General features: G+C 47.4%; 1 protein-coding gene across 1 annotated transcript in view; it reads right to left on the minus strand.

Moving 5' to 3' along the window:
• Positions 1 to 14,586, minus strand: part of SRRM4 (serine/arginine repetitive matrix 4) — a 144,566-nt gene that overhangs the window by 5,987 nt on the left and 123,993 nt on the right. The window contains exon 9 of the mRNA XM_021703589.1: positions 2,017 to 2,321. Coding sequence (XP_021559264.1) covers positions 2,017 to 2,321 — 305 coding nt within the window. The remainder of the gene's footprint in view (positions 1 to 2,016; positions 2,322 to 14,586) is intronic.

Genomic DNA, 14,586 nt, shown 5'->3' on the forward strand with positions numbered 1-14,586 from the left:
TTTTTTTTTTTTTTTTTTTTTTTTTTGCCCTGCAGTATGTAAGTAGACACCTGTCCTCCCTATCTCATCTGGGAATTTCACTGCCTGTTCTCGGAGATACTGACATTTGTTCTGACCCAGCCCTGGCTCCCTGGCAGGCTTGGGTGTGAACTGAGGCCAGGGATGTCCCAGGGCAGGCAAACCAGAGGCTCCGTGGAGATGCCAAGCTGTTTGTCCAGAACTGAAGTGGGCTATGTGTTGGGGACAAAGGGCGCTCTTGTCCTTGAAGAAACCATTAACTGCTTCACTGCTAAGGCTTTGCTTATCATTCTGACATCTTGGCCACTTTGAGCAAAAGCAGACTCCCACCCCCAGAAGAAAGAAGACCCCACTGTTAGCATGAGAATGTAACCAGCAAATCTCTTCCACCCCTCCTGCATCTGCCTCATTATATGCTCCTGAGGAAAAGGACCGTGCCATTTTCCTTTCTCCAGCACCAAGCTGAGTGGCTGGCTTCTAGGAGATGCCTGATAACGAGGAGACGGATAAGTAGCTGAATGAATGATAGTCAATGATCAGCGATTTCTACTAGCTGTAATTGTGACATTATCCTCAGTGATTAGCATTTTGCTGTGATTTCTTGAACGAGAGGGTAAGGGGGTAATGAAGTAGAGTTTACACCTGGCTCATAAGCCGCTGCACGCAAGGTTCTCTGCAGGAAAACTGCATCTAGCAAGGTGTGAAGATACACACACTCACACACAGGCACACATGTACACACTGTATGGGAACCCTCTGTACTCTCCACATCTCACATAAGAGCGATACATTTGTTACCACCAGTGAACCTCCACTGACACGTCATCACCCTGGAGTCCACGGTTTCCATTAGCGTTCACTCTTGTGAACCCAATGGGTTTTGATAAATGTAAACTATGGATCTGTGCTCCACCTGTTCATCCCTCTCTAACCCCTGCCCTCTCTACATCTCTCTACCCACTGATCTGCTTACTGTCTCCTTAGTTTTGCCTTTTCCAGAATGTCATAGAGTTGGAATTGTACCATAGGTAGCCTTCAGACTGGTTTCTTTCACTCATTTAAATTTCCTCCATGTCTCTTCATGGCTTGATAGCTCATTTCTTTTTAGTGCTGAATAATATTCCCTTGTCTGGATGTACTACAGTTTATTCACCTACTGAAGAATGTCTTAGGTGTTTCCAAGTTTGGGCAATTATGAATAAAGCTGCTACAAACATCCAGGAGCAGGTTTTTGTGTTGACACAAGGTTTCAGTACATTTAAATGTTTTAACATGACCGCAACTTTAAATGAATTTAATGTTAGACCTTCTCCTGAGATTACTGGTAAAACTGGTATTTGTTTTTTCCTGCCCATCTCCATCCTTCCTGATATCAGTACCCTGACGTTTCCTTCAGACAACTGGACCTCACCCAACTTTTGTGTATGTGGGAAGACTACTCACTAACCCTGATGGTAGCATGTGACATATTCTTGCCAAGAGCACAGCATCTCCTGGGCCAGAGTGACTGGTCTAAGGGTGGGCAAATGACCCAAGATGGGCCAAGCAGAAACAATGAGAATCTGCCCTGGTATTTTGCTGAAATTTTTGGGAAAGGGCATTCTCCTTCCATTGGCTGGCTAAACAGATAGAATGGTTAGCATATGTGAATGCTGTTGGCATATGTGCCATGCTTTGGGAGGGTCTGCTTGAGAATGAAGCCAATAGAGAGGGAAGCAGAGGTGAGAGATGTAATGGGGAAGGCAGATTCTCAATGATGTATTTTTGAGTCCCTGGATCCAGCTGTACCTGAAGCTGGTATCTTTGGATTCCCACCCCCCCCCCGCCCCCGCCCCCGCCCAAATTATGTCAGTTTGAGTTTTCTCTCTCTTGCAAATCAAAGCCTCCTGGATTATGGGTGGGAAGTGCATGGGTACAGGGCTAAGGTGAGAGACTGAGATGGTAGAGCTAAGGCAGAAACCCCTCCCCTCACCCCTCCTCCAGCCCAGGTGCACTGACCTTGACTCTCTGCCCCTGCTGGTGGGGGAGAGATTCTCCAAAGTGGCTCCCTTGTTCCGGGGTGAGGAGGTGGTGAAGGAGTTCCCTGAATCGGAGGTGTTGCCACAGTTGAGCTCTCGGCTCTTGGTGAGGCCCTCACTGGGGCTCCCCTTCTCTTGACCCCGTGACCTGGCTGAGCTGATTTGCGTGGAGGGTGGTGAAGAGGTGTCATTGCCTGAGTCATACTCCTGGGAGCGTCCTCGGGAGGTGGTGAGCGGGCTGGCTGTTTTGGTAAAGAGGTCAGCTGCAGACCCCGACCCAGTGATCTGAAAGCAAAAACACCCGTTGGACACTGCTGATCACTGGGCCTGTGCACTGTGTCTAAATAACCAAGAAATGTTTACCGTCATGATGCACTGTAACGAAAGGAAAGAGAGAGAGAGAGAGAGAGAAGAGGAAAGAGAGACGCCAAAAAAAACAAAAGCACAAATTCCTGAAAGAATTCCACAGAAAGGAGATATTTTTTTACCCCCTGTTAGAATAACTGGAAGATTTAAGTATCATGCAGAGAAAAAGCATGCGATCCAGATTAAACCAAAGAAAAAGGAAATTATACAAAATTTAATTTCTAATGAATTAACTCAAACAAAAGAGACAACTCAATCGAAAGGGGGGTGTGTCACACCCTTCACCTAAAACAATAATAAAAATGAAGGAAGGGGAAGGGGAAAAGAAATGGGACAATGGGCATGAAAAACATATATCTTTTAACTTAAAAAAAAAGAGAGATAAAGCCAAAATTTTAAACTTCAACCAAATCCTCAACGAATTTGACTTTTTTTTTTTTTTTAAAGAAAAAGTTCCCTGAATAGAACCCTAAACAAATATCGCATGGGGAAAAGAAATGAAATAAAGAGAGTTTTTTTTTTTAAATATAAAGTCAAGGTCACAAAATGACATTTTAGTAGTTTTCAACTAAAGGGGAAAAGAAAGGGGGGCAAAAAAAATGGAAGTCAAATAGTCTGACTGAAAACAAACGAAAAAAAAAGCTCTCTACGGATATTTGTGTGTGTCCTTTTCCCCCCTGGAGAAGGTAGCTAAGGCTCTCGAGTGGCTTCTAATAAATTCTCTCATGTCTTTGCGGATTATATCCACTTACCAAGCAAGAGCTCCTCCTTTAGTAGGTAGGTAAGGTGTAAGAGAAAGGGAAGAGCGGGCAACGTGAGTCCATCATTAGAGTCGAAAATGACAAGAAAAAACACACACCTTTCTGCACACCCTCACACTTGGCCCTGAGCTTTGAGTTTTGGTTTTTCAGTGTTCCTACTAGGTGAGGCATCAGTTCTGTTTGGTTTTCTCAGCAAGGGGACCTCAAGCCATCAACACTAACCTCGTCAGTCCCTTGGTGCCCAAGTTGGATCAAGAAACTCTTGCTGAAAATGCAGTGGGGGCTAGAGCTTGCCTCTGTGGAGGTGTCAAGATCTCGAGGATGTGCTTGGGACAAAGGGCGTTGGGAGGGGCTTGGACATTTGGCCTTGGGGTGAGTGGAAATGGGGAGGTCTTCCCAGAGTCCTGTGTGGGTCTGATCTGGGACAGATGAAGGAGGAACGGAGGTTGAGCCAGCTCTTGGGAAGGCAGTGGTGTATTCAGAAGCACAGTGCATGGTTTTCTTTAAACGTTCAGACCAGTGTCACAGCTGTGATGACACCGTGGTCCCTGCCAACAGTACCATGCTTATTTAACTGTGGGCAAGAGGGACTCCTGCCCTGGGCCTCCTCAGGTGATAACCATCCTCAGGCAGCAAGAAATCTGTGGGGCCGGGAGGACACTACCTGGAAACTACTTTCCCTGAGAGCACCTTATGGGTCTCTGAGATCCCAGAATTCTCTGTTTAAATGGCCTCTGAGCCCCCTCCCAGGGTCTCTGCAGGCTCATCCGTGGATCTCTTCCACTGGGGACACACCATGCTTCAGATGTGCATGCTCTCAGGTCCAAGGGTGGCCATTTGGACAGAGCTTTGATGTCCAGGTTGAGGTGTCCACGTGCACGTGTGGGAGGCCCATGGTGTTGGTTGGTGCAAGCGGTAGGAGGAGAAAGGGAGGGGCCAGGGCCTTGAGGCAGGGTCCCCAACCCCCGCCCCCCCACCACACTGCCATGTTGTAGCCGGCCAGTCCGAGGGGTGTGAGATTCTAAAATCAAACCTGACTTTCCAGATCCATTTTCAAGGTATGTTTGCCAAGACAGGAGAACATATTATGTTTATGTTTGCTGACTTGATTTATAAACATTGAGATGTAGAGTGTGTGGGACTCCTTCTCTACTCTTGCCCTGGGCCCCATGCATATTAGCAAGGCCTCACCATCAAGAGTCTGCTTCCCTCCCACCCCTCATTCCTTGTACCTTGGGCCTAAAGGAGTGGGACTTTGGGGATTTCTTAGAGAACCATGTCTGCCTTCTCAGCAATTGGTCATGAGGGTGAGACACAGAGACACCAGAGCTGTGAGGGTAACAGCAAACTCTGGCAGCTCAGGATGTCAGCTTCTGGACGGGGGAGGCGGAACTTCCTTCGTGCATTCTCCCATGAGGCTTTGCACACAGACAAGGTGATGGTCCAGCTTCACCAAGTTCTACCCAGCACAGCTACTGCTTTATCTACCTGGTGACCTGGCGAGCTTTGCTTTGGGACAAGGGACCTCAAAAGAATATTGCTCAACTGGAGTTTTGTTAAGTGAGACTTCTTTTAAAAACAATGTAAAGGCCCTGTTCCCATTCAGCTCCTCCTTTTTGTCTTCCCATCTGCAGTACGGATGCTGTATCTTGCCCCCCTCTGGGCGTTCAATGGCAACATGTCTATTTCTACCACCTCCGTCAGGAATGAGAAAGCATCATGGGGTCTGATGGGCTCTCGGACTGGGCCTTGGTCCAAGGATGGGTACAGATAATCTTTGCCTCAGAGATGGTGAATGTTTGGTGGCCAGTGAATCAGGCAAGCCCTTTTGGAGGGGGCCAGGCTGGAAGATCTCTAATGAAGGGGCCTGTGTGTATGACGGCTTCCATTATCTATCCATTATAACTGACTCGATACCTGGGGGCATCCAGGCTGGCCTTCCTCTCCCAAGTCCTTGTTCCCAGCCCTGACTACCAATTTCAAAGCATCTGTCCTGGTGCGTCATGGGCCCCCATGGGCAAGGATTTCCTGAGTGTGAGCCCCCTCTAGGCTAGTGGATACAGAAGAGAACTCTGCCCTGTTCACCTTCTCATCCCTACACCCTGAGATCACAGACACACTTTCAGCACGTCTCCACCTGACCATGACCATATCCACATGTAACTTGTGTAATTAGAACTGAGAACTATATCAAGCATCATGCTTTTCCATCCTTTCCAGAAAACAGAGATAAAGGTCGTCTGCAATGTTCTCATTGGGTTGACCCTGGTGCCTGAAAATACCAACATCTCCTGTTTGTTTAAAAGTCCCATTTCTTTGGATGAATATAAATTCTTCGACATGGATGACAATATAATTTACAACACAACCTGGAGTATTTCACAGGCCTCATCTCTTCCAAATACCCCCACTGTGGCCCCCATAACCTAAGCCGATCGGTTAGAATTTTCTTGGTTCTGTCACCACATCTCGCTCTCCCAACCCCAGGCCATTTGCACATGCCATTTCCTCTGCCATTTCCCCTGCCACTCTTCCCCATTACTTCATTTCATATGGCTAAATTTCTACATCCTCCAGGTTACATATCACCTCCTCCAGAAAGCCTTCTCTAACCTCCCAGGTCAGGATGGCACAACACTCCATTGTTCATTCATTTGATCTTTCATTCATTTTACTCTTTCAAAAATGAGTGGCTTCTGTATGCCACAGCACTGTTACTCAGTGGGGTAATTGCTTGTTTTATTGCCTGTCTCTCCATCTGAGTGGGAGTCTGTTGAAGGCAGAGGCCACGCATGACCAGTTCAGTACTGTGCCCAAGTAACCAGCAGTGCCTGGCACAGAGTAAGTGCTCACTAAATCTGGCTAAATGAACAAAGCTGCTCCATAGCCCTTTACAAGCCTGAGCTCGGAAGCCGGGGCCCATCCTAACTTGATTCAGTGGTTAAGATGGCTGAGTGATCACGCCCTGGTGAGGTCCAACTGGGTAACTGCCAACTTCGGCAACTTGATGGCTTTTTAAAGGAGGGACTGGTGCCCATCACATTCAAAGTTGTTCTAAAAAACTGGGTAGATTCTTGGCTGAAGGCTGGTGTCTTGAGACCAGCTCAGGGCTGGCTGTGTGATCAAGAGATAAACTTTAGAACTGAGTTCCAGGTGCAGGCCTGTGGCAGAGAGAAGGAATACCCTCTGTTCTTCCTCTCCTTCCTGGTCCTGCCTCAGATCCAGCATCCTTAGAGAAAGCCCCCAGAGGCTCTGTCTACACATTCTCAACAGCCTAAGTTCCAGGCTGAGATGGGAAGCCCCAGATCGAGAAGACTTCCAGATGAGACAAGCTATGATTGGTCTCCTTACTTCCCTTCCACGGTCTACTACCCTGGGAAGTCAGCTTAAAAAACGGGCTGGGGCTGGCCATTTGCACCTAACAGGGCTGTTAGCCTGTACTTTGTTCAGATTATAAAAAGGTGCTCCTTCTGGGTCAGGAGTGAGAAAAAGATGCTCCCTCTGGCCAGACAAATCTGGATAGTTTAATGGCCTCTTTGTTTCAGACTCCACCTTCTCCAGAGCTCTCTATTCACTCTACGCAAAGAGGAGGAAAGATATCAAGGGGAGCCAAAGACAGAATGTGTGTGTGTGTGTTTGGGGTGTGTGTGTGTGTGTGACAGCCACGATAATGCAAAGGAGACCTTCATGACAGGCCCACAACAGAGGCCTCTGTGTTCTTGTCTCGCTCCTTCCTAGACAAGTACTCACTCACATAAGATGCCAACAGTTGTCTACTCGTTGACATGACAACATGGCTCCTACTTGCTCCTCATTTACATAACAGCCCTCTCAAAATTCATCTTTGAAGAGTTCTTCATCTGTTGGGAATTTCTCTTCTAAGCATTAACTGACCTTTGCCCTTGTCCTCCCAGCTAGGCTGCAAAACACCGCTCAAGACACTTGCTAGGAGGAGTCATTCTAGACCCACCATTGTCCAGTAACAATGCCCTCATGGTACCTGGGGCCCCTGTTTAAGACCTGGAACCCTCATACCAGGAAACTCTTCTTTGGTCTACTCTGGCCCCTTCCTCCATATCAGCCTTGTTCTTCTTTCCCTATCTTCACAAAGGCCTACCTGTGGGGCCTGGCCTAAAAACTCAGCCCCTGTAAGATTTGCTTAATTACCAAGTGAGAACCAAACCAAAACAAAACATCTGTCTTAATATGGATTATCCCTAAAATCAAGACAGGAATTTGAATGCTAGTAGGTGATCTGAGAGGACAAGGAACTTCTATAGGGGAGTGGGAAAATGAGATGAGGGAGAAGAAGCACCAATGAAAGATGGGTTATCAAACCAGCTACCATGGAGGGCAGCTGGAGGACACTCTGGGAGCCAGTGAGGAACTGACCCAACCGAGGAGGGAGCTGGGGTATTTATACACCCATGCCCCATCACTCATAGTTTGAAGGCTGCACCCAGTGGGTGTCAATTCTCTAGGGTGTCCATACTGCCACACGGCCAAGCAAAGCAGTCTTTGGCGGCCAGAGGGAATCTTCCGGAAGCTGGAGGTTGGCCGTGTGCCCTGAAGCAGAGAGGGTGAAGGGATATAAATGAACAGCGTCTGCTTCAACCCCCCAAATCACCATTAGAAAACTGATGGGCCAAGTTATGTTTTGTTTCAGCTACGTTTTCTTTAGCCCACTTAGTACATATGTACTTGGATACATAGCCTGCTTGACAGTAACTCTGAATTAACTGCCAACATTGTAGAATGGGGCAGTTTCACAATACAGCTCTATTTCTAGTTTATGCTGAAGAATAAGATCTGACAATGCTGGGTCCACATCCTTGCTTGCTAATAATCAGCTCGAGAGAATTGCAGCTGCCTGTTTGAGGCTTTTCTGGTGCCCAGCCCCACGAGATCCCAGTTGCTTATATCTGTTAACTGCCTGGCCCCTAAGACATCTGAGTCTGTAACCCTCAGTGTTTGCTGCTACCCTGACCACTCCAGAGTCACCACAAACACAGTGCTTCCTGTATGCTCCATCTTTCCCTTCCAGAACTCTGAGAATGGATTGCTCCATCTTCCCCAGCTTGATCCTTTTCATCCCTCTTGGGCTTTTGCCAGTGGAAGGAACCAGGAGACCAGAGCCATTAAGCCATATCCAGACTCTGGAGCTATGACAAGCTCTTCCCTTCTGGATCAGGATGGCCAATCTCAGATTTTCTTCCCCCCCTAAGGACATACTGTATTTCACAAACTAATGGCCACTGGAAGAAAGCAAACAGCGTTTCCCCTTTACTCCCTTGGCCCCCTCCAGTGTGAAGCTCCGATTCTTTTTTTTTTCTCTCTTGAAATCATAAGCTTGACTCATCTCCTTGTTCCTTAATATACTCCATGTTAACACTTGGGTTTTTCTAATAAGTAATTAAATCCCCCCACCACAAACTCCAGCTCCTGGCATTTCAATGAGAGTCTCTCTCAGCCCTCCAGGGAGGCTGGCACTGTTATTTCTTGTTTTTGTTTCAAATCATTATTTAATCAAGAACGGGGAAAAAAGGCAACCTCTCACTTACACTTCAAAATTTAATTTCAGCTGAATTCTGAGATCAAGAGGCAGCACGGCCTAATAGGTTACAAAAATACAATCAAGAAGAGAATTCCAATTAAACTGAACAAGTCCATTTACTGAGCTTCAAATGGCCCCATGGAGAGAAATGGCTATAAATTTTTTCCCCCCTCCCTGCCATATGGGGGACTGGGAATTCTCATGTGAATACAGAGCTGCATGGAGAGCTTTTACCTCAAGGGTTCTGGTTATTCCTTAAAGAAAAAAAAATCCTTTTGTTCCACAAAGACATTAAGTTTATTTTCCTTGCTGTTGTTCATCTTCCTTTGTACACTAATTAGGAAGACAGAAAAAGAATGGGTTCGTTGACCTTTGGGAGTCTGCGTGAGAGGAGGCGGGATGTGGGGACGGCAAGAAGATAACAGAGTCCTTCAGGGCTAGGGCGATCCCACGGGGCAGCGCACTGCAATTGACCTTGGGCCACAGGACGTGGCCTGGCCACCTCTGTCTGTGCATCTCCCCACCCTGGGCAGGAAGCTGAGGGGAAATGGCAGCTTTGGGGGCCCCCAGCCCACCGGTTCTCAAAAATCTCAATATGGATCCAGTCAGACAAATTCTGTACCAGCCCAAATTGAAATGGAGAACAGTTAAGTTCAATGTAATGAGTTTTTCATCCAGCTAAATGCATTTGATTTAAGGGCTTATCCTTTCTTCGGAGGCCATGTTGGTACTATCTTTTCTGGTGGTACGACATCACTTTGTGATAGAAAATGGTGGTTTTCTTTTATTCTGAATGGACGTGGTAGAAGTAAAAGTTGACAATGCTATGCCCACTTTCCATTTAAAAAAAACCCAACAACCACAACAGGTCCCACAAAGTCCCCATCTCATACTGCCCTTCCTCCGCATTCTGGTCCCTCTCTTCTCGAAACTGCAGTGAATGGTGTGGCACGTTTGAGTCTCTTGGCTGAGTGAGAGCTTGAAGGTTTTTGCAGAATGTGTGAGAGCCTGGGTCAGGGGTCTGAAGGCCAGGGCCACCATATGCTTTCCCCTTAGCCTCCTTGTTCTGAAATTCACCTCAGATTGTGGATATGATTAAGCTTTTTGAACCCAGAGATACTTCAAAAACATCACATCTGGGTTTATTAGGAGCAAGCTTAATAAAACCACTGAGATGACAAATAATAATGCCAGCAACGATTGCATATTGAGTGTTAGTTATGTCTCAAGCATTGGGCTAAGTTTCTCACACAGAACTGAAGCTGCATGAGGGTAGGATCCTTGTCTGTCTTGCTCACTGCTGTTCCTCCAGTGCCTGGAACAGTGCCTGGAACACAGTAGGTGCTGAATACATATTTCTCAAATGAACGGATACCCCAACTCGCTCCATCCTCACAACCTATGAAGTAGGTTGAGCTAAAAGCTCTCCACGCAGCTCTAATAATCATAATAGCCCCAAGTATAGATGAGGACACTGAGGCCCAGGGAAGTGAAATGACACAAGGGAAGTCATGTCATTAAGCACCTGGACTCTGGGGGCAGAATTTCTGGGTTTGGATCCTAACTTCTCCATTTCATTTAGCTGCTCTTCACTGAATTGTTCTAGGCCACAGAACATGGCCGTCATTTTCTAGGTGCCCACTAAAATGGGCGTATTAGTGGAAACTCCCTTAAGAAATAGATGAGATGGTACATGTAAAGAGTTCAGTCTAGCACCTGGCACACAGTAGGTGCTCAGTTGGCATTGGTTTTTGTTGCTACCCAGGGTCACCTGGAGTCGCCCAGGGAGACAAGATCAAGAACCCCAGAGTCTACAGATCTGCCCCAAAGCCCATGACTTCATCACTGCGCTCTGCTGCCTCCTCCTGTTGACAGATTTCATGAGGCCCTCTTTTATGGACCCCAGGTTCTTTCTGTTCTCCTTCTTGTTCTTGTTCCTCTCCTTCTTCTTCCTCTTCTCTTTTACCTTCCTCTTCCTTTTCTTCCTCCTCTTCTCTTTCTCCTTCCTCTTCTTTCTCTTCTTCCTCCACTTCTCCTCTCCTCTTTCTTCTTCCTCTTCTTTCTCTTTTACTTCTTCCCTTTCTCCTCCTCCTCCTTCCTCTTCTTGTCATGGCATCTGCAGGTTTTTGTTGGCAAAGAATACATGGCAACTATTGGCCCAAGCTGGAGGCAGAAGGAGGAGAAAGGAGCCTGTGCTTCTCCTTGGTCTAGCTTCCATTGTGATCAGCCCTCTTCCAGATTCCCTCTCCAGTGAGGGCATACTTGACAGAGAGCCCCATGCCAACAGCGAAAAGGCTCAGCCAAACCTTGGTGCCACCAACCTCTCTGTCATCCAATCGGTACTCTGGCTATCAGAGTAAGCTTCTGAGACACAAGCCACGATTCATACCAGCTCCCCTTCCTCCCAACTGGGCCACCTACCAAAGTCACTTCAGCTCTGTGAGCCTGTTTTTCCGTCTGAAAAATGGTGATAATAATTGCATCTATCTCAAAGAACTGCTTTGTGGATCAAATGGCAATAACAACAACAACTGGGTAGAGTATGGGATAGTTTCTAATGCTGCTTTACTTTTGTTCTAACGAAAGTGCCTGGTACATAGAGGTATCTCCCCCTCCCTTTATTCATCAGTCATCTCAATTTGGTGAACCCATCCTTTAAAGCCCAGCTCAAATGTTCCCTTATTTGTAAAGCCCTCTCAGGCACCAAGACAGCACTGTCTTGTCCTTTCCCTGTGGTCTTTCTCGACATTGTACTTACTTCCATCACCACCAAGGTTGATAGTCTGGATATTCAGCAACTGGTGGGGTGTGGACATTGCCTCATCAGAAGGTAGCTGGCCTTGGTGCTGACAGCTGTCAGGTATCGCAGTTGCTGAGCTGTGAGGAGGTCCCGAGGTACAGGGGAGGGAGGCGGTGGCTTTGGTGACTCAGGGGGATAGGGTGGTGACAGGGTCTATTAACCAACTAGGGCACAAGTTTTTGAATATTCGACAACTGAGGAGGAAATGGTGCTCACTGACTCAATCTCAGCCCTAATTACAATACTTATCTCACTGTAGTGCAGTCTTCTGTTGACTACCAGACTGAGCCCTGGAGTTCAGGAAGAGTGTTTCATTCATCTCTGTCTCCCTGATGCCTTGAACAGAGATGGTTGAGTGGAGATAAAGAACATGAATGAGGTTGTGAAGGGTCCCTAAATCATCTCCTTGGGACCCTCCATTTGGATTTGGGCTCTGACTGAGCAAGAGGGCTTCAGGTTATCTTTAGCTCACCAACTAGGATTTCAATAAGACACAACCCTGAATTTGCATATTCATATATGTAAATATGCCCCTTGATGTAATGTGCCTATCCTTGATTTTTTAAAGAGCCGTGTATTGGAAATACCTGCAGTGGAGTGTGGCAGGAGCCAGGGCATAGAAGACCCTCCACACTCAGGCTCCTGCTTATCCCCAGAACCCCAACTCTTGCCCTGGAATTCTGCTTCCATCCCCGACTCCAGTCTTTGTTTCCCGCTTCCTTTGGCTGATTCTTGCTCACCACTAGTTTCTCAGTCGTTGCCTTCTCTGCCCCAACCTAATGCTAACCCTAGTATCCCTTCCCTGCCTGCCACCTCCCACCCCATCTCAGCATCTCTGCATTAATTGTTGTGTGTTGTCTTTTACATTTTTTACCTTGTCTGTCTCACTTCTCTTAAGAAGGCACAGACTGTTCTATATTCACCGGATCCTGAGAGCCATGGCGGAGCTGACCCTTGATAGATGTTTTGGGAGATAATTGGTAGATTTGAATGAGTGATTGGATGGATTCTTCAGGGGCAATGACTCTGCTGTTCTCTTTAACAGGGAGCTCAGGAAAATCCTGGGCCAGGACTCTCAGAAAACCTGGGGTCCAACCTGGCACCTTTGTCCATCTCTGCCTTTTGCAGGAGAGAGGAGGAGAAAGGGTCTAGCGTGGAGGGCACTCAGAGGGCTAGACTTGGGGGTATCTGATGCCCCCAGAAGTCAGGCAACCAGGAATGGGGTGGGGTGAGCCATTAGGGCTGCAGCTGCTATTTGGGACAAAGGAAGCTGAGAGCAGAGGAAGCTGGCGGGCGGGGGCGGGGGCCTGGCTCTGGTCCCAAGTCATGCACGGACTAGCCTGGACCTGGAGCTGTACTATTATTACTACGACTACTCCTACTATTACCAGTGCTAACTATTGTCACTACCCCATTGTTATACCCATGGTTACTCTCACTCTCATTATTAGCAGCGAGCATGAAGTAGCATTTTCCCATTTGTCTGTTGCAATCTAAAACCTTTACTTAGGAGCGCCTGGGTGGCTCAGTTGTTAAGCGTCTGCCTTCAGCTCGGGTCATGACCCCGGGGTCCTGGGATCGAGCCCCGCATTGGGCTCCCTGCTCGGCAGGATGCCTGCTTCTTCCTCCCCCACTCCCCCTGCTTGTGTTCCAGCTCTCACTATCTCTCTCTGTCAAATAAATAAATAAAAATAGTAAAAAAAATAAAACCTTTACTTACATCAAGTCCCTGAATCTCCATACCATACCTCCTAGGAGGCAGGTCTCACTGTTCTGCAGATTTACAGAAAACTGAGGCACAGAAAGTTTATGGAACTTGCCCAAGGTCCCAAGGTTGGTAAGTGTAGAGGCGTGAGCACCCAGGATGCTGTAGTCGTAACACCCATGAATATTTGCTGAGTTCTTCCCCTGTGCCAAGCACTGGGATCAACCGTTTACAATATTACTTTGCTTTTGTCCACACTGCAGGGTTTTTGAAGAAGAGACTTATTCTCTGCATTTTTTTTAACAGATGAGGAAACAGGGATTCAGAAAGGTTTAAGTAACTCTCTGTATCTCAGAGCCAGGATTTGACGGCATCATCATAGCCCCGTGTTTTGAAAGACTCCAACTTGACACAGCCCATGGAAGTCATTTCTCTTCTCTGAGTCTCAGGTTCTTAGTCTCTCTTCTTGGAATCAGGGCACTGAGCTGGGTGAGCTCTTAACGCCTGTCCCTTCTAGGGATGGGTGAGCTCTCAGCTCTTCTGATAGGGGTTGGGCCCATGGGAGACACTGAGGCTTCAAGAACCAACAGCCAGTCTGGTTCCTCACCAGCTGGTGTGGGAGGACCCCACTTTTTTTTTTTTTTTTTTTTAGGAACATCCAACCTTTCGCAACATCTTGACAGACCTAGCCTGTTAGGGAACCATCAGGCAGGTGATCAAATAAGCCAGCTGCTCCCAATGGCTCTTTTTAGTGAGGGTCAGCGGGGGCCACCAAGTGGGCTGCCACAAATACCAGGACCAGAAAGACTGGATGATTCTGACTTGCTTCTTCTACTTCTTAGGCTTTTATTTTGAATTGATTTCTAACTTCGCAACAATTCTCCTGGGAGACAAATGAGATCATCATGCCCATCTTCCAGGTGAGGAAGTTGAAGCTGGGAGGGGTAGAAGGAATTGTCCAGCCAAGCCAAGACTCCCACCCAGGCCTCCAGACTCTTTGCCATGCTGGGAAGACCTTTTATAGGACATCAGCGGAGGGGAAAATGCAGGTGGGCGTTTTCCATCTGCAAAATACTCAGCAACCAAAGACACCTCTACAAAGGGGGGCCCTGGGAACGTTGTGGATGCTAGGCAGAGGATTTGGGCAAAATGAGACCTTGGTGGCACAGGGTGCCTCGACTGGTAAAGAAGAGTTTCCCAGAATGCACTGCAGGTGATAACTTGCGTCAACCGGGCCCAACTAGTGTTTATCATCGCCTTCCCTTCCTTGACCTTCCTGCAAGCACCCCGAGCTTCTCCTCACTTTCATCTCACCTGAAATTTACAACTTCACCCATAGCTAGAGGAGACAGGTCCCTTCCAGC

Source organism: Neomonachus schauinslandi, chromosome 14, assembly GCF_002201575.2.
Source record: "Neomonachus schauinslandi chromosome 14, ASM220157v2, whole genome shotgun sequence".
In the NCBI taxonomy this organism is placed as follows: domain Eukaryota; kingdom Metazoa; phylum Chordata; class Mammalia; order Carnivora; family Phocidae; genus Neomonachus; species Neomonachus schauinslandi.